The sequence below is a fragment of the Macrobrachium nipponense genome, chromosome 15 (genome assembly GCF_015104395.2).
Source record: "Macrobrachium nipponense isolate FS-2020 chromosome 15, ASM1510439v2, whole genome shotgun sequence".
NCBI lineage: Eukaryota > Metazoa > Arthropoda > Malacostraca > Decapoda > Palaemonidae > Macrobrachium > Macrobrachium nipponense.
Genome location: NC_087208.1, coordinates 19,837,465 through 19,864,460, shown reverse-complemented (window position 1 = coordinate 19,864,460; position 26,996 = coordinate 19,837,465). Strand labels below are relative to the sequence as shown.

At 44.1% G+C, this 26,996-nt stretch overlaps 1 protein-coding gene across 13 annotated transcripts in view; it reads left to right on the top strand.

The window, feature by feature from the left end:
• The window catches only part of LOC135227023 (focadhesin-like), a 600,481-nt gene that overhangs the window by 364,125 nt on the left and 209,360 nt on the right, over positions 1 to 26,996 (top strand). For all 13 annotated transcript variants that reach the window (XM_064266808.1, XM_064266801.1, XM_064266803.1 and 10 more), the window contains 2 exons: positions 1,273 to 1,444; positions 10,122 to 10,256. In XM_064266808.1, coding sequence (XP_064122878.1) covers positions 1,273 to 1,444; positions 10,122 to 10,256 — 307 coding nt within the window. The remainder of the gene's footprint in view (positions 1 to 1,272; positions 1,445 to 10,121; positions 10,257 to 26,996) is intronic.

The following is a 26,996-nucleotide window of genomic DNA, read 5'->3' as shown; positions in this document are numbered from 1 at the left end:
AAGAAAGAATTGTCCAGATTCAAGAACCAGTCACTTTTCACTTTTGATTACAGCAAATGCCAATTATCTCATGATCCAGGCACACCAACAAATTGATTCCTTCAGAATATAGATTGTTCTTATTTTATATTTTCAAGTAAGACTGGGAACATTCATCTTCATTACTAATCACTAGCAGTTTGTTGTAACTCAGTATTTTTTATATGAATTATGAAATTTATATACATCATAGTTCTGCAGTATTTATAACTAATATTGTTTTCACAAGATATTTGGTGTTTTTGGATGTGTGATTGCAAATCCACATGTATTTTAAACATTCATTTATACAAAAGTTGATTTTAAACATAGCACACTTAAACATTCATTTATACCAAAGTTGATTTTAAACAGCACAATTTTTAATTATTGCCACCATTAGCATTATCATCCACCTTCAACCATCTTCTAACATTCCTGGCTGAGCATAATTTTTGCTTTGGCCTATGGTCCAAATGATTTATGTTATAGTGCCATCAGCCAGAATCACTCCACACAGGTAAAAGAAATATAACGTTTTTGTCTATGATATGAAAGCAGTTTTGCCTTTGGCATAATGGAAGAATGTTGTCAATCTTTCCTCTATCTCATAGCCTCTTGGGTTTAAGCTAATATCTAATGTACCCAGTTTGGTGGTTAATGTCTGATGTTCCTTGAAGTAAGATTGGGTAATATGAGTTGAGACTAAGTGAGAAGGAACTTGGGTGATAAGAGTTGAGACTATGTGAAGGAACGGTCACAATCTTGAATGTTTCTACTAGACTTATGGAACAGTAGTCAAAACGGATACTGCAATTAGTCTTTACCACTGCCTACAGCAAACATTACTAGGCACAACAAGACAGCACCTCGTATGGGGAGACCAGATGCTGGGCTTTCTTATGTGGAAGAGACAAAATCACAATCTACCCTTTGGTGACAAATGGTCTTGCTATACATATAGTTTTTCAGTGTCTAAGATGTCACATTATTAGACCAGAAAAAAAAAAACAGTTGAATTGTAGGAGAGTAATTTTCACCTACAGTATATTTGAATGTGCAAAAGATTTACATCATATGTAGTAAACAATTGCACTGAATATAAACTTATGTCCATAAGATTATTAGTTACCATTCTGTACTTATTATTTGAAATAATATTTCCTTAGAATATGTTGTAATATGTATGTAGCTAAGAAAAATGTTTTTATTTTTAATATTTTACTGTATAGTATTTTCATCTCTTTTTCTCAGGCTAAGATCTTGCAGTATGCTCCATGTACGACCACTGATTTTACATACATTTTGTTTGACTGAAAATATGCTGCCAGTTACACGTCCGCTTTTATCTCTCATTGTTAGTGCACATAACCCAGCTAGTCTAGACTTTATTCCTCTCCTGTGCAGAGTTCTCACTCTGATTAAGGTTTGTTCATGTTTGTTTATTCAGCTATTCCATGTCAAAAGGCAAGATATAGCAAGTGATCATATATATGAATATGAAACTTGTTTGAAATACTGTCTTTATTAAATATAATTTGTTCATATATGAAACAAGCCCTCGGTCTTAACATTAGGATAAATATCCCGGCGCCAGCCGGAAACCAGTAAAGTTAAAAAATTGTGTACACACGGGACTATTGGCATCTGTGCGTGGTCACGAGTCATGTGGAGCCATTTACATACCCCTCTTTAACCCATGACCATGTTAGTTAATTTCTTACCGCCTTTAAGAAAGGACGTGCTTTGCTTTCGTCCTTTTAAACCCAGTTTATTTTGGCCCCTGCTTTGATTTGAATCTGTTTGTGTGTGAGACTTCTCATGCTTTAATAAGATGTCTCTGGATCTCGCAAGAAGCAGATAAACGCATGGGTATCTTCGTGCTTTTTAATGTCAGAGTACACAGAGCCTCATCCAACGTGTAGTAGGTCATAGGTGCAGAAAGCTATGTTTAGATCCAGTTGGTTCACCACCTGTACTTGGTATTTCCCATACCCCATCTGGTTCATCTGTGGATTCATATCCTGGATGCATCAGGAGGGGCTTTGGGAGGTAATTTTGACTACCAATTGGGCTCCTTTCCCTGCGGGGACAGGGTGTGCATCGCCATCTTGTTCTTTGTTCCAGATAGGGAGGCACAGTTAATGGTGGGTGTGCAGTCAACGTTAGGCTTATCAGGAGTACCAACCCTAGATGGGCAGTTGGTTCACTATATGTCGCACTTCCCTCCAGATTCCCTCGCTATGGATATCCTGTCTACCTCTGATCTTCACTGAATGGGTTTCGAATACTTTGACATCTGTAGAGACGTAGATAGTAGTACAGAGCCTCAGCATTTTGGGTTAATGTTGCTGTACCTACAGGAATAACAACAGCAGCCTCGTGCTTCCTGTCAAGTGCTGATGTCACATCCAGGATGCTCAGTGACATCACAAACATGGCAACCGACATAACATCACAGCCTCAGCCTGCACTAAGGCTTGCTTCCACTCTGGCTTCTTCGATGTCTGAGAGTACTATACAACTATGCTTTCTGATTCAATGACGCACATCTATGGAAAAAATTGCAAGCGTTGTGAGAATAACAAATATGCAAGTGGAAAAGACGCAAGTCTTTCCTTCTTATTATTCTTCCACTTCGGTGATGATGACATTAGTGCGTTCACCAATCAATCATTGGAGAATAAGGGACTTCGTGGCTGATCCTCGTGCCAAGAGGGGAAGAATAGTTTCTTCTCCATCTTCGAGCCAGGACTGTCACATCCCTATTATAAGAAAGCACAAGAATCAGTTGTAAATGTCGAACAAGTGACTGATGGAAGCTCCGTCTAGTGTAGCAGGGAAGAATTGGGGAACCCTCGAATCAAGGACTTCATGACTGATCCTCATGCCAAGAGGAGAAGAATAATTTCTTCATCATCTTTGAGCCAGGACTGTCACATCCTTGTAATACATAATGCCACAGCATTTTGGGTCTCTTTGTTGTGGCCACAAGAGTACAATCAGCAACCTCGCGCTTCCATCAAGCATGATGACACCATAGACAAGACCACAATCAAAATGGTGGCAGTCATGACATCACGACAATCTCCTGCTGCCAACCTCTCGTCTTGGGTGACAACGAGTATAAGTACGCTTTCATATTCAGTAACACACACTTTATGGAGAAATTGAAAGTTTTTAAAGGAAAATTGAAAAGACACACAAGACGGAAGGCATGAGGCATCATTGTCTTCGTGATCTTGTCTTTTCTCGTAGGCTAAATCGCCGGATACCTGTGTGTGCTCCAGTTAAGTGTTGAGATAAAGGACTTCATAGCAGATCCCCATCCTGAGAGGAGATTTATTTCTTCTTTGTCTTCGAGCTGGGCACTGTTACATCCCTCCAAAAGAAAGCTCAAGCAGTAGTTATTAGCTCCGTTTAGACGGTTGACGTCTAGGTTTTCAACGGCCCAGTGACAGGTCACGAGAACAATGACGGCCGTAGGGCTATGACAGACGTAAGAACTACGATGGCCTTTAGAACTATGACAGTCATGAGAACTATAACGACTATAAGAACTTTGATGGCCGTGAGAACTATGGCGGCCGTAAGGACTGTGGGAGCCATGAAAACTATGGCAGCCGTAAGAACTATGACACATGAGAACTATGATGGTCATGAGATTTATAACAACCGTAAGAAATACAATGGCTGTGAGAACTATGGTGACCATAAGGACTATGACGGACGTAGGAGGCGTCCTTGAAAATGGTGACATCCATAGAAGGCGTCTATAAGAACTATGACGACTGGTCCCATGAGAACAGGGATGGTCATAGGATCTAGCCTATAGTTTTATGACAGTCAATAATTTATGGCCATGAGGACCACAGGCAATAGTTAATGAAATGTGAGACATTCTCTTTTACATTGGAAGAGCAGTGGAAGAGGCAATAACCACATTCACCTGCTGTCTCCAACTTTTGAGCCACCTCACAACCAGTCAGTGGATTCATCCAGTTAATCACAGACAGTTTGCATTGTGGGAATTGAGACTTTGTGTTGACCCAAGACTTCAAACCTTTTCCAGATAGGAAGAATTCCCTTGTTTGTCGTTTGCATACAATGTGGTTTGTCCCTATGAGAATATTGACCAAACACTTCTACTTTTGCACAAGTAGTTGTAGTTAATCAATAGGTTGGTTCCTTTACAGGGAAGTACTGGGGAACCATTCCTCCAAACGTTAACGCACAAAAAACATTTTCAGTTTTCTGATCATACACCAGGTCAGTTAGTATTTTGTCTAAGATGAGGGTATAAAAGGGAAATGGATGAGATAACTGGTCTCTCTCCTTTCCAATTTTCTCAATCCTTCTTTATTTACGGTCAGTATGAAGAGAGTACCGTCAGGAACTGGAACAGACAAGATACAAGTTAATGAAGTAGATATACTGTCAGTTATCATCATTGTAAGATACCTATCAGTAGCAAGACATTCCTCTCTTTAACAAGGAGGACAGGAATGATAACAAACATACATAAGTGGATACGTTGGTTTGTTAGTAGAACAGATAGATTCTTATCTTTCTCAGAGGCAATGAACTGTGACATTGTATAGAAACCCAGAAGTCGGAATCTAAGATATTCATACATATTTTAGATTCTGAAATACTGGTCAGTTGTTTCTTAGAATATACTGTTATTCAGAAAACTGATCAAAGGCGCCAAACCTCCAATTGGTTAATAGTTCTTACCTCCCACCAAAAGTAAGTCTGTCCTAATATTAAGACAGAGGGTTTGTTTCATATATGAACTAATGACAAATTTTTAATCAATTTGTATTTTTCATAGCTATCAAACCTGAGGTCTTAACATACAAAGGCCCACCTCTAACCACCCCTCTTAACAACTAACCTGGTATGGAGGAGTTATGGAGTTCCATTTAACTGTCTGTGAGAGAGAGAGAGAGAGAGAGAGGGGGGGGGGGGGGTTGTTAATTGACAGTTGGATGGTTAACGACTGAATTGGCTGTTGGTGGATTCTGGGTTGTCTGCTGGTGCTGTTGGAGTTTAGAGTTCTGTGTTTTGAGTTCGTCTTTAGTCAGTTTTTGGTCAGAGCTTGTGAAAATCAGTAATGTTGGGAGCAGTCTATTGAAGGCATTGAAAGACAGATAAGTTGTGTGGTTTAGGTTTGTTGTTTAGTTGTTGAGTTTGATATTGTTTGCTTGAGAGTTGTTGGATTTGTTGTGCTTTTGAGTTTTTGTTGAGTTGTATGTGAGGTTGTGGTTGGGTTCCTTGTTTTTTGTGTTGGTGATTGTTTATGCAGTGGTCTTTTGTTGTGGTTGTATTCCTTGTTTGTTGTTGGGTTGTGGTTGTTCCTTGGTTGTTTGTTGTGTTGTTGAGTTGTGGTTGTGTTCCTTGGTTGTTGTTGTTGTGGTCCTTGGGTGTTGTGTTGTTGGGTTGTGGTTCTTGGCTGTTGTCTTTGTTGTTGTTAGTGTCTCAGTGACCTCGACTAGCGGACAGCACAGTATAGCCCTGAGTATCTGCAGTTGGGTGAGTACATGTGTTTGTGTTTTTTATTACAAGAAACAATGCTTGATGTCCACACACCTTGCCCAAGAGACTATATATCATATAGAACACAATATAATTTGGAAGTGGGAAGACATGGAGGTTCCCTTATATATGTTCGCAGGGACCTTCCTCATTTTCCAATCCCACTAAATACACCTTTACAGGGTGTTGCGGTTCAAATTCACTTAAGACGAAAATACACACTCTGTTCCCTTTATCTTCCACCAAACAATCCCATCACTCGAGAAGAACTAATTGATTTACTTCATCAGCTTCCACGACCATTTCTTCTCATGGGAGACTTAAATGGCAGACATCCTTTATGGGGAGATGTGACATCAAATCAAAAAGGGAATATTATAGCTTCCATAATAGAAAATGAAGATTTAGGTCTTTTAAATACTGGAGAACCCACTCATTATCATATCCAGACAGGTACAGTCTCATGCTTAGACCTTACAATATCTAGTTCCAATTGCACGATGGATTTCAGATGGAAGACAAATGATGACTGGCAAAGTAGTGATCATGTTCCCTTAATAATAAATTCCAATGATGACCCACCAGTTCAAAGATCTCACGGTGGAATGTTGAAAAAGCAGATTGGAACAAAGTTCAAGAGCTAAGCGAAATAGAAAGTGATGCAGATGATGCAATCGATTTATTAAATGGGACATTTCATACAGCAGGTATACATTCTATACCAAAACTACAGGTCTTTTTAGGCGACGCCCAGTCCTGTGGTGGTCTGAAGAGCTCACACTGTTACACCGAGTCACAAGAACATCACTTACACGTTATTGTAGACACCGAACTATAGCAAACATGATAATATACAAACAGAATAGAGCGCGTTTTCGAAAGGTAATGAAAACTGCCAGAAGGCAGTCATGGGCGTCATTTGTATCGTCCATTAACCACCAAACACCTATCTGCAGTATATGGAAGAAAATAAAAAAGATTGCTGGGAAATTTACTCCCAGTCCTCCCCCAGTACTTAAAGTTAATGACAACCTCATCGCCAACGCAAAAGATGTAAGTGATAAACTCGCCGATCATTTTGCCCAAGTGTCAAATAAATCTGACAGTTCCCCTGGATATCAATATAGAAGAAGAGAAGAACAACTGCGATTAGACTTTTCCACAGATAAGATAGAGCCATATAATTTACCCTTTACAGAAAGAGAATTTGATGCTGCCCTGGCTGGCAGCACTAACACTGCCCCTGGTCCGGATGAAATTCCCTATCAAATGTTTAGGCATATTTCAAAAAATACAAAACTATTTATAATAAGTATAATTAACAGATTATGGCTTGAAAATAGCTACCCAGTCATATGGGAATTGGCTTTTGTATTACCTTTTGTTAAACCAGGTAAAGACCCTTTTTCATTGGCTAGTTATCGACCAATAGCACTAACTTGCTATTTATGCAAGTTAATGGAAAAAATGGTGAATACAAGATTTGTCTGGTATTTAGAGCGTAATGGTATTTTCTCACCCTCACAATGTGGATTTAGAAAAATGCACTCGGCAGTAGATGTCCTACTGCAGCTGGAAACCTCCATATGTGAAGCATTTGCCTCCAATCAGCACCATATAACTATTTTTGTTTATATTGAGAAAGCTTATGATACTGCTTGGAGGCATGGCATTCTTAAGACAATTCATACCTGTGGTCTACGAGGAAAATTGCCCCTATTCATTAAAGCATTCTTGAAATGTAGATATTTTCAAGTTAAAGTGGGCAGCACATTATCAGATAGAAGATGCCAAGCAGAGGGTGTCCCACAAGGAAGTGTGCTTAGTGTCACACTTTTTGTGTTAGCAATAAATGGTGTCGCGTCTGTTATAACGAATGTCAGTTGCAGAAAGGAAATTACAATTGACAATAAATAAGATAGTAAACTGGGCTGAACAACAGGGATTTAAAATGTCCGCCAGTAAGACTACTGTTATGCATTTTTGCCACCTTCGGGGAGTACACCCCGACCCAGACCTTTATCTGTACAACCATAGAATACCCTGTGTTTAAGAGGTACGCTTCTTAGGCCTCATATTCGACAAAAAACTCAATTGGCGCTTCCCCATCTGAAACATTAAAACTAAGTGCCTTGAAGTTTTAAGTATTTTGAAAGTATTATCTAATACCAACTGTGGTGCAGACAGGCAGACAGTTATAAAACTACACAAGTCACTTATTATTTCAAAGTTACTTTATGGATGTGAAATATATCTTCTGCTTGATCCAATCGTCTTCCGATCTTAGATTCAGTACATCATACCGGTATACGCTTGGCAACAGGTGCCTTTCGATCTTCTCCCATCTTAAGTTTATTAATTGATGCGGGAGAAATCCCACTAGAGTTATATCGCCAATCATCAATTATCAGATATTGGTTTAGGGTTCAGAGAATCCCCAACTCTAAAGCCTTTGAAGCAGCGAATAGAAATTCTTACAACAACTTTTATGAAAATCATCCAAGGTTTCCTAAGCCTTTTAGTTTTAGAGTGAAAAAGATCTTGGAAAAAATGAATACGTATGTCAAGAAATCCTGTATGTCCAGTTAATTTACCAATTACCCCAGCATGGAAATTACTTGTAATTAAATTTTGTAAATATTTTAAAGGTATTAAAAGAGAAAAATCAGATACAGAAATCAGAGTATTATTTTTAGAACATGCTGCAGAGCACTCAGGCTCTACATTTATTTTACTGATGGCTCCAAAACTGATGATGGAGTCGGATATGGAGTTTTTAGTGATGATTTTAGCCGCAGAGGAGCACTACCCATCGTAACATCGAACTTCAGAGCGGAACTGTATGGAATTTTAACAACATTGGAACATATTGCAACCCTCCAGAATTCCACTAATATCACCATCTTTTGTGATTCCAAAAGTGCATTACAGGCACTTGAAATTTTTAATACTGATCATCCAATTACATTGAAAATCTCACAGCGTGTATTTCTATATCAGCGTAGAGGGATTACTATATCTCTTTGCTGGGTCCCAGCGCACGTAAATATATATGGAAATGAAAAAGCAGACCAACTAGCAAAATCAGCAGCAACCAATATGATAACAAGACCAATTGCTGTACCATATAGAGACTTTTTTCTTAGTATATCAAAGTTCATTGCAAGATAATGGGAACAGCAATGGAACGAAGCAGGACCAAATAAAATGAAAGAGTTTGCCACACGTATACACACCCTTGGAAATATGAATCTATGCCTAGGAAATGGGAAGTAACGATATGCCGCCTCCTTATAGGACATACAAGATTGACACATGGGTATCTCATGAGCGGTGAATACCAGCCTTACTGTGATGACTGTCTCGTCCCAATGACTATTAAGCATTTGCTAGTTGAATGTCCTAGTCATCGGGAACTGAGAGAGCAGCACTTTAAAGACAAAAGTGATATAGATGGTAATTACAGTTTGACAAAAATATTGGGTGAAGAAGTGCAGTATGATTATGAGTGTGTTGTTGAATTTTTAAAAGAAGTTGGAGTTTTTAACGAAATTTAGGTATTTTGCTTTTATGTATGTGTAGTTTTTAGCTTTGGTTTTATAGAATTAATGTATGGTAACGTGAATAAATATATTTATTGCCTGTTTGTGTTCTAGTATGAAAGCCTTTGCCTCTGTGCAGTTTTTTGTTTAATCTTAATTTATTATTTATTATCCTATATGACCTGTTTGGTCCAAGCTCGTGGCCTTTGGCCTTGACCTTGCATTTTATCTAATCCTTTGGGCCAGCCACTGAGCTGAAGGTCAGCTCAGTGGTCTGGTTAAACTATTATAATAAAGATAATAATTTAGCTTTGGTGGTGTTTAATGCATAAGTAGCATCTTTGCACTAGCTATAGTACAATAACTGATGCGAAATTTTAAGAGTTTTTATGATGTGTGTGTGGATTTTTCCCAAATTGGTTGTCCAAATGGCTTCATTCGGCGTCAATGATCCTGGTAGTCATGACGCCAGATAATTATTAATTATTCATTCATTGTGTTTTTTATTCTGTGTGTAGGTAGGTCAATTGTCCTGCATATTCCGTAGTGTAAAGAGGAAAGTGTGACTGAGGGTGAGTTGGGCAGCTGGATTGGTTAAGTTTATGTGGGGGGGATTTTACAAGCTTATTTTTTAGCTTGTGATCCTGCCACACTGGGTAGGAAGAACAACCAACATGGTCATGGGTTAAAGAGGGGTATGTGGGTGGCTCCACATGACCATGCACAGATGCCAATAGTCCCTTGCGTACACAATTTTTTAACTTTACCAGTTTCTGGCTGGCGTCAGAATATTTATCCTAATGTTAAGACCTCAGATATGTTAGTTATAAAAAATACAAATCGATTAAGAAGTTGTCATTTCATAGTATTGATTATCATTCAAAAGATATTTAAGATATGTTGTAAGGTTGGAAGAAAAAAAAGTAATAAATAAATAAATTCCATTTTTTATTCCAAAAAATGCAGCAATATGATTTTGGAATTTTCTTGTCTACTTTTAATTACAAAAGATATCCTTTTCAGGGCACCAGCAAGGATCACATAGAACGCAAAGTTCTGATTTTATCAGCTTTAGCAGAGATTTCTCTGAGTGACAACTCAACCAGACTTCAGGAAGCTCTTTTGCCCTGCCTTGTTATGACAATACCCATTACTCTGGTAAATATAACACTTAACAGTTGAAATTTTGTGTTTTGTTTAGTATTTAAGAAAGTTTTTGTTAGATTCATTAATTTTTTCATGCAACAACCTGCTAAATTTACTAAGCAGCAAATTCTGTAATCTTTGTGGGATGAAGGAATACGTAGGGTTTAGGGGTAAAGGACTGCCATTCACATTTAACTTTTGTAGGGTTCCCTGATACTCGTTAAAGACAACCTTATGCAGTGAGAACACCTTGATTAATTGCAATGTACAGTAGTCCCCCGTATTCGTGGGGGATGCGTACCAGACCCCCCCGAGAATAGTTAGAATCCGCGAATGTTTGGAACCCCCCTCTAAAAATGCTCATAAACTCCTATCCTGAACATGCGAACACCAAAGTATCCTTAAAAAGACCATCCTTCATCAAATATACATAAAATATCCTATTATGGTTCATATTAATCTTTGAAATATTATTAATACTGTTTTAAAGTAAATCATACATTTTATGGTTATACATAAATACATACAGTGGTACCCCGAGATACGAAATTAATCCGTTCCGAGGCAGCCTTCGTATAATGAGTTTTTCGTATCTTGGAAGACATTTTACATGTAAAATGGCTAATCTGTTCCAAGCCCTCCAAAAACACCCCATTAAATTTCATAATAAAGCTAAATTGACCTATAAACAATGAAATACTACAACAATTTGGACCATTCAATACCTAAATTAAGACTAAAAATGCAAAACCTGTAAATAAAGTGTATATTAGTGTACAAGAAATATTATTACTGTGACGTAAAATGTGGAAGCTTACCTTTCGAGTGAGGCTATCTCCGAAAGTGGCGGCAGAGGAGGAGGAGGACAAACGGCAGATAACGTATGTACGCACGTACACTTAACTTTACGAAAACACATAAAAAATTTAAGGAAAACTATAAAACTAAAATTTACAAAACACCTTAACAAAACTGTAACACTTAACTTACAAAAAATCTAAAATTGTTCCGATACGTAAATACAAACCCGCGGTCCTTTAAACAATAGGAAGGTAACTAGCGGCAGCTGGGGGGACGGTCGTAAGCTTCGAACAAGGGGAGAACGGGTAGTTTTAACTGCTTGTCCGATCGTGCGCGCGCCCGCGCGCCCAGAGAGTGAAGAATCACTTTTGCTTTCGGCCGCGGGGTGTGAAGGACGTGTTCGTCATCGCTCTCTGCCCGCTTCATCGTCGTATGCTTTTGTTTATATTGTGTTTTCTACTAATGGTTTGGTTTGACTTGAAAATGAAACTGTAAGTACACTGTTTTCATTTTCAGTTACTTAATTATGAATCAACATGGAGCTATCGCCGTAGAGACGGCGATTTCCGCTCTTTTCATGAATTGAACCCATTGAATTATGTCTCGGTGCCGAGGGCGGGCGCACTCGCGCCCGAGTCATGTATTTGGGCGAAAGTGTGTAATTGAAAGATGTAAGTACTCTTTTTCATTATATTTTTGCCCTGTGCGTTCGTTGCCGAGAGCTTGATTGCGCTCGGCAAGAGCCTCTTATTTTGTATGAATAGAATGCAATGAAAGTGATTCGCAATGCAGTTTTCTTTTCATTTTCATTTATTAATTGCATCAAATTTATTTGGATCAATTTCCGCTCTTACCCGGGAATTAATCCTTACGATTTATTGCTGTGAAAGTGAAAATAGCAAGTGCAGTATTGTTCATTTTCATATATATTTATGATAGCATCATATTATTAGGATCAAGTTTCCGCTCTTACCGGTGGGAATTTGATTTTTCCCTCTTTAGTTCTATGAAGTGAATCGCAAGTGCAGTATTCCTGTTTCATTTTCATATTACTTTTCACTGCTGTGCGGGGGTAGGTAGGGGAAGCGAAGGTCTGCCAGGAAGTCGTCGGAAAGCTCTCCCGCGACTCCCTTGGTATCCGATTCTTCGCTTCTTCTTTCCTGCCCCCCCGCTCAGCTTCCTCGTATTTTGTTTTTGGGGTCTTCCTTCCGTTCGGGTGGGGGCATGTCTCCCCCCCTGTGCGTGAGGGAACCCCTCTTACTAATCTGTCTGTGCTACCGCAGGTGCTACAGCCGTGGGAGACGACCTTGGACAGGTATGGACCACTGCGGCTGCAGGGCGTGCCTAGCATCCACGATCTGCTGCAGAGTCTAGCGAGGTCTGGGGCGGTGACCTTGGAGTGGTCTCCACTACAACCTTCACGGCCGCTTATGCTGCTTCACCCCCCGCTGGTCTACACTCCCCATGCTGTGTCGGTGACGCCGTCTGCCGCTTCTAGGGCCGGTCGCCGCCGTACCGAGGAGGGGTATGCCGCCGCCGCCTGTGTTTTCTTCGTGTTGCCTGCCCCAGACTTCCGCTGTTCCAGCAGCTCGCCCCTGGACCGGCCGCCAGTACCACGCTGGCTGCCGATGATGCTACGAGGCGATGGCTGGGCCTGCCGTACCTGTCGCTGCTGTGGTCCCGTACTGTGGCTTGGCTGTCCCTTCTGTGTTTACCGCTGCCGCGTTTCCTGCCGTCCTAGCTGGTTGCTGTGTTTCGCACCTGGTTCCTGCGCCTGTCCTGCCGCTCCTGAGCTGGTTGCTGTTTGCTGCTCCCTGGTTATGCCCGCCGTCCATGCTGGTCCTTGCCCATGGTGTTTCCCCATCCCAGGTCCTTCCGGACAGGTGCAGTCGGGCCGTGTTGCTTCGGCAATAGGCCCGACTCCGGCCTGGATGGAGGACCTGACGACTGTCCTGCGTGAGCTGACGAAGAAGAGGAAGGTGTCATCTTCGTCTGTTGCTGCCTCTTCCCCTTCGACTTCTAAGGCCCATAAGCCGAAGAAGAAGAAGGCTGCCTCCCCCCCCTAAGAAGTCTCCTTCGGGAACTTCTAAGGGCCCGCGGGGGGTCCTTCTGCTGGTCCTCCTGCTCCTTCGGGAGCGGGCCGTCTCCCCTTCCGTAAGGAAGAGATAGACGGGACCAGAGGAGTATCGGTTAGCTCTGGTACTTCCTCGCCTGGTGCTAGCGGCGATGCCGCTACGCCAGTTCCGGCTCGGTCTCTCGTTCGCGGGAGATCCCGAGTGTACGCTCTCCTCGGGAGACCGTGCAGCCAAAGTTTCGGCGCCAGAGTTCGCTCGGCGCCAAGACCACGGCACGGAGCAGAAGGCTGGCGAGAACCGCTCAGGTGACTCTCGCCAGGCCAGCGGCCGCTCTCGCAGCGACCACGACTGGTAACCGGGTTTTGTTATTCCCCCTAAAGAAGACTCCTTCGGGAACTTCGAAGGGCTCGTCACATTCCGGTGTGACGGGGGGGTTCTTCTGCTGGTCCTCCTGTTCCTTCGGGAACGGGGCCCGTCTCCCTTCTGAGAAGAAGAAGAAGACGGGGACCAAGGGTGTGCTGGCTACCGCTGGTACACCCTCGCCTGGTCTTGGCAGCTCTGCTGCTAAGCCAGGTACCGGCTCGGTTTCTCGTCGCGAGAAGTTCCGAGTGTACGATCTCCTTCGGGTGACCGTGCAGCCAAAGTTAAGACGCCTGAGTCGCTCAGCGTCATGACCGAGGCACGGAGCAGAAGACTGTCGAGAGCCGCTCAGGTGACTCTCGCCAGGCCAGCGGCCGCTCTCGCAGCGACCAGCCGGTACCTCTGGTGGACGTGACGGTCTCTGACCGGCCACGGGTTGAGCTGGGAAGAGGTCCCCCAGGTCCCCTCGACCGACGGTACCAGCCTCGGCTGGTACCAGCGGTTTGACGTGCCGCGAGGACGCTCCACCGGTCTCACGGCGAAAGCGAGCTCTGCAGGTCACCTGACCGCCGCTCCCACAGGGATCCCGGGCGGATACGGTGACCAGCAGCAGCTCGTCTGACGCACGGGACCGGGGTGGGGTCGACGTGCTCAGTCGAGCCGCTCGCCACAGGTGAGCGGCACGGCCAGGCCTGCAGATCGATCCCCACCGCGGGTTGGTGATCGGCTGCAGCCCCCCACGTACGCTGGTCCTGCCAGCGAGCGGGGGGGGAGCGTCAGGTCTGTCTCTCCACTACCTTCAACTTCCTCGGGCTACACCGGGAAGAGCGAGGTAGCTAGGAGTGATCGTGAGAGGTGCGCCGCTCACGATCCCGTCACGACGCCGCACGTGCCACGTATGGTCTTAGGACCAACCAGGACGTACGCGCAAGTGATTGGAGGCGACCGTCAGGGGGAGAGGGGGGTAGCGTCAGTTTCTGTCTCTCCGATACCTTCAACTTCCTCGGCATACGCAGGAAGAGCTAGGTATATAGGAGTGATCGTGAGAGATGCGCCGCTCACGATCCCGTCACGGACGCCGCACGTGCCAGTTGGTCTTAGGACCAACCAGGACGTACGCGCAAGTGATTGGAGGCAACCGTCAGGGATCTGTTGCTGGTCCTTCTTCTGAAGGAGGAGGGTCCTGGGAGCTGCTCTTGTTGGAGGGACTGGACGGTCTACTCCTCAAGACGCTGTAACTTCCGAGATTCAGAGTAACTTTACCCAGGTTATTGCACTGATTCGTCAGCACAACGACCGGGGGGAAGGATCGCCGCTCCCACCAGCAGAGCCCATGTCTCTGCTCGAGTCGTTTTGGGGCCCGAGAGGGAACCCAAAACCGACGGTGGGTATGCCGCGATCGGAGCTTACCGATTCTGTCTTGAACCAGAGTCTCTCGTCTCCGGACAAGAAGGCTCTCTCAGTTCTGGCCGGTCGATCAAGCTACTTCCACCTCCTCTACTGCGACAGCGGCGTTTCTACGTGTCTTCGGACACCGTATTTAAATACTCCTTCGGTCCTCCTGAGAGGTTTCGACCTCGACGAGGACTGGAATGAGTCGGAGGACGGTTATCGGCTCTCTCCTGTCAGGTGTCGATCAGCCCCACCCAGACGACGTTCACAGTGGCGGCAGACCCTTACCTACAGTGAGAGTTCGTAACCCTCCTCGGGAAAAACGTTTTCTCCTGACGATACGTTTTCCCAGACTCTGAGAGGCCATCGCCGCAAGGCGATGGCTGCTCCTACTCTTCTCCAACTGCTAGTTCCACTGGGAAGGCGAGCGAGTATCCAATTCCTCCCCCTCATTCCCTCTCTCCTTACGGCTACGAGGGAAAGGGGAAGGATCCTACAGAGATTTCTCTGTAGGATCCCACACGTTGGGGACTGCGCTACCAGGGCGGGGACCTTCGGGTCCTACCTGACGTAAGCCCCGGTCGTTGAGGAGGGATCCTGCCCATTCTCGATTTCTACGGGAATCGAGAGGACCACCAGCCGATATCGTTTGACGAATTCGGTGGGGGTTTCGCAGACTGCTTAGAATTTCTACGGAATTTCTAGCGCATTCAGAATGTTTAGAGTTTCTTACGATCTCCAAACACTTAGGCGAGACCACGGTCCAAAGTGAGCGAGACGAGAATCCCCGATATGTTACACGATAATCGGGAACCTCGCCTATGCTCGAATTCCTTGCCTGGAATTTCTAGCATTAGGAAGAAGACTGCTGCTGAAAGAAGACTATCTACAGTAGGCGACCAACCTGGAATAGAGAAGAACGGACGGGAATATCCAGTTTGGCTGGAACTATCGTCTTAGTATTCTGTTCATCCATTGAAGCTTTCCTTCGAGGAAGACTTCTCCTTCACTCTCTTTAATAGAGAACGAAGGTGGTCGATCTCCAATCCTTATTTTGTTTTCTTGAAGGAAAGAATTTAGGATGGAGATCGTTGTTCAGAATCCTACAAATATACTACGTATATTAACCTCGCGACATGATTCTGCTAAGCAGTTGAATGGTCCGAGGGGTAGGCGCATATCCTGGTTATTCTACGGATTGCGACTTAGACGAAAAGTATTCTAATTGAACTGCAACCCGGGTTGCCTGCAACCTCCCAGGAGTTTCCAGTTTCAATTTTATATACTTATGGTGTTGTCACAACAACACCATTTAGCTTTTATATTTACCGAAATTCGTTTCGCTTAAATATAATTGCTCGAGCATATCTTTTTATGCTCGGTGGTTCTAGCCGAACGCATTCCTTCGTGGAAAGGATTACTTGGCAACTCAGGATGACGAGTCAGCGACAGCTACTGCGTATTGAATTGCCCGAGGCATTTCAGTATCAGCTGCCGCTTTGAGATAGACGGTTGTTTTATGTCTTTCTCACCTGCTTTGATTGAATAACAACCGTATCTCTGCCCAACAATCACGGACTTAAGTCTCTGATTAACGGGGATTCTCGCATACATGAATGACCATCTACTGCTGAGAAACGCTAGTATTCATCGTCTTCGGTATTGCGAGAATTTTAAACAGAGATATCTATTCGACTCTCATCTTTCTGTTTACCGCACGGTAACAGAATTCTGTAATAGTCTCTTGCTGCATCGTATCCCGATAATGCGAATGATTTTTGCGGAATCTGAGTTGTCCTCAAAATATCTTGTATTCGGAGGTGTACAATTGTCATTGTTCACCCCGGATTAGCAGATGTATTGAAAGACATCGCCTACTCCCACACCTGCCAGCTCTACTTCCAAACGTTCAGCCCATGAGAAGCAGTTCTTCAAGCGGCTCTCCCCTGTGTTTCATTACTGAAGAACGCCCCGCTTTCATTGCACAACGGACAGCAATGAAATGGCGGTTAGCGTTTTCAGTCATTTGTAAGCACAGGTTTAGAATCTTGAGATTCCTTCTCTCGATTCAGCTGGAAGACGTAGGTTGCATTCATTGCCTACCTTCGTCTTCAACGTCACATAGTGTTGTTTCTCCTTAAGCTGAGATTCAACGTCTATGAGATTTTCTTGCCATCAGGGACCTCGGTCTTTTGAAGGCAATTGACTTTCGCCTTTTGAGCTTATGCATTAAGAGAATCATCGCCGCGCCGTCCGGCATCGGTGACTAACAAATATTTATTTGTTTGGTCTCTCAGCATAACTCTTTTAAAGGGCGAAGGTCACGTGACTTACCCGGATGCTTGGACAACTTGCCTCTACTGATTGCGAACCAGTCAGTCGGCAGCTGTCAGAGCGTCCGAGTCAGTTACGAACTATGCTGTGGACTTAGTTCGGTTGTTCCAGAGCAATCATTACTTCGTCTTAATAGCTTGTCAGTATGAGTTCTGTACATAACCAAAGTCGAGAAGAGGGATAGGTCATACGGACTATTCCCTTCTTTTCGTCTTAGGTAACTGCATGACTTCTCTTGAGAAGTCAAGCACAAAGGGATGGGGATTTGTGACGCTCGATTTCGTACCGATCTTCGTAGCGAAGACTCAGAACCCTTCGGTAACTGAAGATTGGTTCGAGTCCTTCACAATACCCTCCCTAATGGACATCACCGCCTCCGATACGAAGGCTATGCTGCTTTGTCCTGTGAAGGTGCGACGGAGCTGTCTGAAGAAACTCGACACCCAGGATGAGTGTGGACGCCTCTTCATATTCTCTCGCGTTCCGCAAGAAACTTCTCCGTGGCGCAGGTAATGAAGGCAGGCGCCTGGTCCAACCGGACCGCATGCACCTCCTTCTACCTTCAGGATATTGCCCACAGTTCCTTGGATCTTTTTCCTTGGGAACCGTGGTGGTTGCTCAACACGTTGTGTAGTTAAACCCAGACCCTCGCAGGCTGAACAGCATCGAGTCCTGGTGTGACCGTAAGAATGGATGAGGAATGAGAGTGTGACTGGCTCCTCTTCCCATCTTTTTCTTCCCTCTACCTTTGGGTAGAGGGACATGGTCGTCACCCTGCTGGGTAAGGACGAGATGCAGGTGAGCTACTCAATAGAGCACCATCCTATCCCTTTCAGTAGGGGGATAGGAGTAAATATCCACCACTTCCTCCAACAAGGGGGAGGAAGTGGATGCCAAATTGAGACAAACCCATCATTTTATGATTGTCTCTTGCAAACAGGAACAAGTTCTTGCTTGCTGGTACGAAGAGATACGCTTGCCTCTCTCTTAGTACTTGGCCCAGAGGTCTGACCATTGATCCTGCGGTGCACACCCCGATCAATCGGACAGAGGTTTGGATCCCTCCCTTGCTCTTACGACCAGGGAGGCACTCCAGGGTTGGACGAACACCAGTCTGTTCACCAAAAAGACTCAGATTCCTCCCACCAAGAAGTGAGTCTTCCTATTGTTAAAGGACCGAGGGTTTGTATTACGTATCGGAACAAATGACAATTTGTCGACAAAATTGCATTTTTGTTTTCCTAACTATACAAACCTGAGGTCCTTTACATATAGTCCCACCTCATGCCACCCCTCACTCTGCAACTTTTTGCATGGGCCTAAAGCAAAGTGATTCTTCACCTCTCGGGCGCTCAGGCGCGCGCGCACGATCGGACAAGCAGTTAACTACCGTTCTCCCCTTGTTCGAAGCTTACGACCGTCCCAGCTGCCGCTAGTTACCTTCCTATTGTTAAAGGACCTCAGGTTTGTATAGTTAGGAAAAATGCAATTTTCGACAAATTGTCATATTAATTTTATTTTATTTTATTTTTTTTTTAACTTTTTTTTTACTTTTACATAGGCTTTTTTTTTTTTTTTTTTTTTTTTTTTTTTTTTTTGTTTTTTTTTTTTTTTTTTTTTTTTTTTTTTTTTTTTTTTTTTTTTTTTTACAGAATTTCAACTTCATCACCACTTTCAACGTTCTGTTTTTCATCACTTCGTTCTTCCTTTTTGCTTTCAACTTTATGTTTTTTATCACTTGGTTCTTCCTTTTTGCTTACTCCTGCTAATGCTGAAGGCCTCTTTAAAAAATAACAATCCAAGGAAGATTGCTTCTGCCTACTTTTCACAATGTTCCTGAAACGACTCAGGCAAACGTCATCGAACTGCGTATGAGCCTTTTCGGGGTGTCTTTTTTCGATAAACGATTGCACTATGAAAAGCGGCTAAGACATCCTTAATTTCTGCCGTTGTCATAGGCTCCTCCTCCTCTTCATCGCCGCTGCTAGAGAACTCCTCTTGAATGACGTTATGTTGCATGGCCTCCAGCTCCTTCAGGTCATCCGTCGTAAGCTCCTCTTGGTGCTCCTCGAGAAGGTCGTTGATGTCCTCGTCGACGACCAGCCCCATGGACTTGCCGAGTGCAACGATCTCGTCAAGATCTGGTTGGGAAACAGTTTCGGGATCGTCAACTGTTTCGGACTCTGCAGCACCAGCTTCGCCCACGTCGAATCCCTCGAAGTCTCGGCGGATACGGCATCAGGCCAGAGTTTCCTCCACGAGGAATTCAAGGTTCGCCTCGAAACCTCCTGCCAAGCTTGGTTGATGAGTCGGATGCAAATGACGATGTCAAAATGCTCCTTCCAAAATTCCGGCAAGGTGAGGTTTGTGGTATCGGTGATGTCGAAACATCTTTTGAAAAGATGTTTCGTGTACAGCTTCTTAAAGTTCGCTATCACTTGCTGGTCCATGGGCTGGAGGAGAGGGGTGGTGTTGAGTGGAAGAAAAAGAATCTTAACGAAGGATACTCCGCTAGGATATCTTCCTCGAGGCCAGGAGGGTGGGGAGGGGCATTGTCCAACACCAGCAGACATTTCAGGGGGAGGCACTTCTCTTGCAAAAATTTCTTCACAGTCGGGCCGAAACACAGATTTACCCACTCGGTGAACAAAAGCCTCATTACCCAGGCTTTTGCATTAGCCCTCCACATCACTGGAAGCTTCTCCTTCAACACTTTGTGGGCCTTGAAGGCTCGAGGAGTCTCGGAGTGATACACCAGTAGGGGCTTCACCTTGCAATCCCCACTGGCGTTGGAACAAAGTGCGAGCGTAAGCCTGTCTTTCATATGCTTATGCCCGGGTAGCTTCTTCTCTTCCTCCGTGATGTATGTCCGACGAGGCATTTTTTTCCAAAAAAGGCCAGTCTCATCACAGTTGAAGACTTACTGAGAACTGTAGCCTTCCTTGGTCATCATCTCGTCGAACGTCTTTTTAAAGGCTTCGGCCGCTTTCGTGTCCGAGCTGGCAGCCTCCCCATGACGCACCACCGAATGGATGCCAGTCCATTTACGAAATTTCTCGAACCAGCCATGCGAAGCTTTGAACTCTGGGGTTGGCGTCGAAGTCCCTTCCTCTCCGTCGTCTTCCGCCTGCGCAATCAAATCGCCGAAAATAGCACTGGCCTTGTGAGCGATTGTCGTCTCCGTTACTGTATCGCCAGCGATTTCTTTGTTTTTTATCCAGACGAGGAGCATCCGTTCCATCTCGTCGTGCACATGGCTCCTCTTGCTGGACAAAATAGTGATGCCCTTTGACAGTGTAGTTGCTTTGATGGCATCCTTCTGTTTAAGGATGGTGCCTATTGTCGACGGATTATGGCCGTATTCCTTTGCAATCACACTCAATTGCATACCAGCTTCGTACTTCTTGATGATCTCCATCTTTGTCTCCAAAGACAGCATGCACTTCTTTCCGTGAATTTCAACTTTCTTGGGACCCATGACTACGTTAATCTTGTACGTTAATTTACGTAAAGTTACACAATACAGTCTTCGCACAACACGATAATATGTACTGCAACGAAATCACTAACAAATTTACGTTACTAAACGAAATCGTTGGACCGAACGAATGCCGATTGCGTACGGTAAAGTTTCGGGTGTGGAGTGGCCGAGCTAAGGCACGCCAACACGTACGTATAGAAGATGCATGATGGGAGGGATGCTGTCCACGTTGAGAGAAGGATCTCATGGCTTGGCTAGCATCAGGAACCAATGGGAGAGCAGGAGGATGGTGGCGAGTTTACTATAACTAAGATGGCGGCATGTGGCGCGAGTTTCAAAATTGTTATGGGGCGAATTTTGGACTTTCAGAAACCTTTCGGATCTTGAAAACTTTTCGTATGTAAAGCAGTAAAATTTTTCGTGTTAGCTTTCGTATCTCGAGTTTTTTGTAAGTTGAGCCTTTCGTATCTCGAGATACTACTGTACTATGTACGTACTGCATGACTTAGTTACGTATGTGAAAATAATTCAGTCTCCCCATAAGTATTCAGTCATGCACATTTTCTTTCATACTGTTACTAATTGAGACATCCATTTTCTTTTTACAAAGGAAACAATTGTATGTGAAATCACAAATACCAAATGTCTACTTAAAGTATTATCCTACATCAAATATACCATTGAATTGGTATTATTAATATCATTTTAAAGTCATCTTAAACATTTTACCTTTAGAAATATATAAACAGCAATAGCAGAGAGAGGAGAGAGAGAGACGAGAGAGAGAGAGAGAGAGAGAGGAGAGAGAGATGAGAGAGAGAGAGAGAGAGAGAGAGAGAGAGAGAGAGAATAACTCCTTTACGGTTTCAATAGATTGAAATGAACGTCTGTAGGCAACTTTTTTCCCCTCCCATAAATACATAAGAGCGAGAGAGATAAAAGGAAGAAATAGAAACACCAAATGTATGACAAGTATCTTGTAGAGAGAGAGAGAGAGAGAGAGAGAGAGAGAGAGAGAGAGAGAGAGAGAGAGAGAGAGAGAGAGAGAGAGAGAGAGAGAGAGATTGTCCTTACAGTATTTGAAAGAGAGAAATGGAATGATTATTGTATTTAAAAATACTCAGATATGAAATTTTTTTTTTTTGTACATACACATAGACATGAAAATGATCTCCATTCTCCAGGTCAAGAAGGGAAGAGAGAGAGAGATAGAGAGAGGATTACAAATAAAACCATTGAAAAATTTGCTGTTGACGATTGTATGGCATTGTTACTTTCCCAGCTTCGATTAGAGCGTCACTGGAGTTATGAGGTTAGGGAAATGATTACAGAAAAAGACGAATGGGAAAAGAATGTTTTCATATGAAATTAGTTATCGTATTATTAACTACTTCTATTATTATTTATTATTATTATTTATATTTGAAAATAAAATAAAAAACACGTGCATTTACCATAAAAAATTCTATCCATCCGGTAAGGAAAAGAAAGAGGAGTATTATCCTTACAAGTGAAATGGACAAAAGGTAAATTTTCATCTCTTAAAATATTACCATTATGAATTTTGGTAATTACAGTTTATTTATTAGTTATTAATTATTAATTATTATTATTAATATTATTATTAGTTATTATGTTATTATTAATATTATTAAAATAAAACTGAAATTATCAATAAACATTTTACATACTAAGATACCATAAAAATTCTGTTTCATACTCTGGTAAGAGAGAAGAGAGACAGAGAGAGAAGAGAGGGAGAGAGAGAGAGGGACGAGAGAGTTTGTGTTTTATCTCTCTGGTTCTCTCAAAAAATACTTAGAACACGTTTCAGCGAAAGAAAAGGAGGGAGGGAGTTTACCACAATGACACAGATAATTATACTTGTTCGTGGCCAAAAAGAGAGAGAGGAGAGAAGGGTTAGCCTTAAATTAAAAGTGACAGGGATAGATTAGTATTGTATTTCTTTAAAACTGCTATCACATAATATGGAATTTTGTAATTACAGTTGTACTCATTATTATTATTTATTATTATTATTATTATTATTATTATTATTATTTATTTGAAAGTATTAAAAACATATAGTACAAGTTACTATAAAAAAAATATCCAAAAGTCCTCAGTGTAAATGAGAGAGGAGAGAGAGAGTGAGAAGAGAGAACGGAGAGGATGAGAGGGAGAGAGGAGAGAGAGATTGAGAGAGGAGAGAGAGGAGAGGGGGGGAAAAGTTTCATGAGCACTTGATGGCAACAAAACATAAAACAGCTTCCCCTACCTGTCACTTTAAACTTGATAGTTATGACAGTTTTTTAGTACCTGGGAATTCCTTCATTTTCCTTTACCTTTATTCATACAAAAAAAAATCCAAAAAAAAATCCAATCTTTGTAGGAGAGAGATGGAGAGAGAGAGAAATTATTATTTTTCATTATGTGATATTTAAAACTTTATTAAACTTGACCTAATAAACCAGTCATTAAATTCAAAATTAATATTTGGAAAATTAGTAAAATCATTTTTGTATCATAAAAAATGTATTTAGTCATGAAAATAAACATAAAAATACAACTAATTAGTGACTTTATTTTCGTTCGGAAAATTCCGCCGACTTTGGAATGGGCGAGTGCCGTCCGTTGAATAATTCTTTCTAGATAGGTTCCAAAGAAAAATCTGACGAATTGTGTGAAGTCCGCAAATCCCAGAGAACGGCGAATAAGGCGGGGGGAACCACTGTACCACATTTTAACCAGTAGTATTGCTTTTTGAAGTGTTTTCTTGTGATAAATTTTTACATAGTTTTGAAGAGAAATTCACATTAATATCGTTTATTGTGCTGACTTCTGCATTTTGAGGAATTATCATTTTTTAGGTCGTTGATTGGGCTGGTACATAGTTAATGTCTAGATAAACATGTCCTTAAGTATTACCAAAAAAAGATTTTTTGGTGGTTTTTTTCACATAGTATTTGTTCACGGCATATATTGGGTGGTGAGCAGCATTGAATGAAAATTTTTCGTAAACTTTCTGTGACTTTTCAGTGGCAGTGAGAAGTATACTTTATTTTCCTATGTAAATGTACATTATCTATGATAAAAACTGACTATTGTTCCGATACGTGATACAAACCATCGGTCCTTTAACAATAGGAAGTAGCTAGCGGTAGCTGGAACGGGTTCATTTTTTAAAAAAGGGGCCCCCACTTTTATCGAACAAAAAGAGGAAGAACGGTAGTTAACTGCTTTGTCCGACAGGTAAACAAATCACTTTTTGCGTTCGGCCAGAGGGTGTGAAAGGACGTGTTCGTCATCGCCTCTCTGCCCAAGCTTCATCGGTTCGTATGCTTTGTTTATATTGTGTTTTCTTTACTAATGGTTTTGTTTGACTTGAAATGAAACTGGTAAGTACAATTGTTTTCCATTTTTTTTTTTCATTACTTAATTATGAACCAACATTGGAGCTATCGCCGTAGATGCGGCGAATTTCCATCTTTTCATGAATTGAAAACCCTTGAAATTATGTCTCGCGGTGCCCAGAGGGCGGGAGCGGCTCGCGCCAAGTCATGTATTTTGGGTCAGAAAGCGTGTAATTGCAAAATGTTTAAGTACTCTTTCATTATATTTTTGACCCTGTTTTCTTGCGTTCGTTGCCGAAAGAGCGGTGATTCGCGTTCGGCACGAGCCTCTTATTTTGCATGATAAGAATGCAATGAAAAGTGGATTTCGGCAAATTGCAGTATTTCCTTTTCAATTATTTATTTGCATCAATTTTAATTTTGGATTCAATTTTCGCTCTTACCCGGGAATTGATCCTTACGATTATTTTATGTTCCAAATTGTGAAGGAAATCGCAAGATGCAGTAGTATTCTGTTTTTCATTTTCATATATATTTTTATGATAGAATCATATAATTATGGATCAAGTTTTCCGCCTCTTACCCTGGGGAATTGATCTTTTCCCCTGTTTAAAGTTCTATTGAATTGTGAATTGCAAGTGCAGTTATTCCGTCCCCCCCCCACCTCCCCCCCCCTTTCATTTCATAATTACTTTTCACTGCTCGTGCGGGGGTAGGGGGGAAGCGAAGGTCTGCCAAGGAAGTCGTCGGGAAAGCTCTCCCGCGACTCCCTTGGTATCCGATTCTTTTCATTCATCTTTCCTGGCCCCCGTCTTCAGCGTTCCTCATTCTATTTTGATTACTTTTGGGGTCGCCTGTTGCGTCCTTCGGGGTTGGGGCATGTTCCTTCCCCCGTGGGTGAGGGGAAGCCCCTTCTTACTAAATCTATCTGTTGCTACCGCAGGTGCTACCCCACGACCTTGGACAGGTATGGACCCAACCGCAGCGGCAGGGCGTGCCTAAGCATCCACGGGCTGCCTTGCAGAGGTCTAGCGAGGGTCTTGGCGGGCGATCCTCCACTACTACCCATCCACGGCTCGATTTATTGCTGCTCCCCCCCGCCTGGGTCTACACTCCCCATGCTGATTTGTCTGGTGACGCCGTCTGGCCGCTACTTTAGGGACCGGTCGCCGCAGAGCGAGGGCGGGGGGTTATGCCGCCAGCCGCCTGTTTGTTCTTTTGTGTTGCCTGCCCAGACTTACGCGCTTTTCCCAGGCAGCTCGCCCCTTGGACCGGCGCCAGTACCCAGGTTCCCGCTGGCTTGCCGATGATTCTTTCGAGGCGATGGCTGGGCCAGCAGTTTACCTGCCGCTGGATGTGGGTTCCCGCTGCTGGACTTGGCTGTTCCCTTCTGGGTCTACCGCTGGACCGCTGTTCCTACGCTTCCTGAGCTGGTTGCTTGGTTTTACCTGTTCGTCTCCATTAATTCCTGAGGCCTATTGTCCATGCTTGGGTCCTGGTCCCACGGAGGGGTATCTTCCCCCAGTCCCAGCGGTTTCCTTACCCCGGACAGGTGTCATTCGGACCGTGTTTGCTTCCGGCAATAGCCCCCTGGATGGAGGACCTGACGACTGTTCCTGCGGCTTGAGCTGACGAGGGGAAGAGGCAAGAAGAAGAGGAAGGTGTCAATCTTCGTCTTCATCGTCTGCTGTTGGCCTCTTACCCCCTTCGACTTCTTAAGGCCCATAAGCCGCAAGAAGAAGAAGGCTTTGCCTCCACCCCCCTAAGAAGGTTCTCCTTCCGGGAACTTCTAACGGGCCTGTCCCACCCCAGTGGTTGGGGACGGGGCGGGGGGTCCTTATGCTGGTCCAATCCTGCTCCTTCGGGAGAGGGGGCCCCCGTCTCCCCCTTCCAGTTAAGGAAGAGATAGAACGTGGGGACCAGAGGAGTACCAGTTAGTGCTGGGCACCTTCCATCGCCTGGGTGCTAGCGGCGATCTGCCGCTACGCTCCCGGGTTTCCTGGCTCGGTCTTTTCGTTCGAGAGAGGATTCCCGAGTCTACGCCTCCCCTTTTTTCGGGAGACTGTGCAAGCCAGAGTTTCACTCTGTTGCCAGAACCGCGGGCCACGCGGAGGCAGGAAGGCTAGGTGAGAGCCGCCCTCAGGTTGACACTCGCCAGGCCAGCGGCCACTCTCGCAGCGACCACCTGCGGTAAACCCGGGAGGGTTTTCCCCCCTAAAAAAGGCTCCTTCCGGGAACTTCTAAGGGCCGTTCCACTCCCATTGGGATGGGGGGGTTTCTTATTGCCGGTCCTCCTGCCCTTCGGGAAACGGGAAAAGGGCCCGTCCGTCCCCTTCCACAAGGAAGAAGAAAGACCGGGGCACCAGAGGCGTACCGACTACCACCTGTATTTTCCTCGGCCATGGTGTTTGCGGCGCTGCTACGCCCAGGGTTCCGGCTCGGTCTCTCGTTCGCGGAGGAAATTCCGAGGTATACGATCTCCCGCGGGAGAGAGGGTTATAGCCAAATTTTGGCGCCAGAGTTCGTTCGGCGCCAGGACCGTGGCACGGAGCAGAAGCTGGTGAGAGCCGCTCAGGTGACTCTCGCCAGGCCAGCGGCCGCTCTCGCAGCGACCAGCTGGTAACCCTGGTAGACGTGACTGTCTGACCAGCCACGGGCTGAGGCTGGGAAGAGGTTCCCCCCTCTCGATCGTTGGTGCCAGCCTCGGCTGGTACCAGCGGTATGACGCGCCGCGAGGACACGCACCGGTCTCACCGCAACAGTGGTGTCTGGAGGTCTCCTGACCGCCGCTCCCACAAGGACCGGGCGGATAGGGGGACCAGCAGCAGCTCCTCTGCACACGAGATCAGGGCCGCTGTTCTCGGTCCAGCCGTTTCCCTGGGAAACGACTCGACTAAGCCTGCAAGTGGCGATCGCCTGCAGCCCTCCAAGCCCGCTGGTTCTGCCAGCGAGTGAA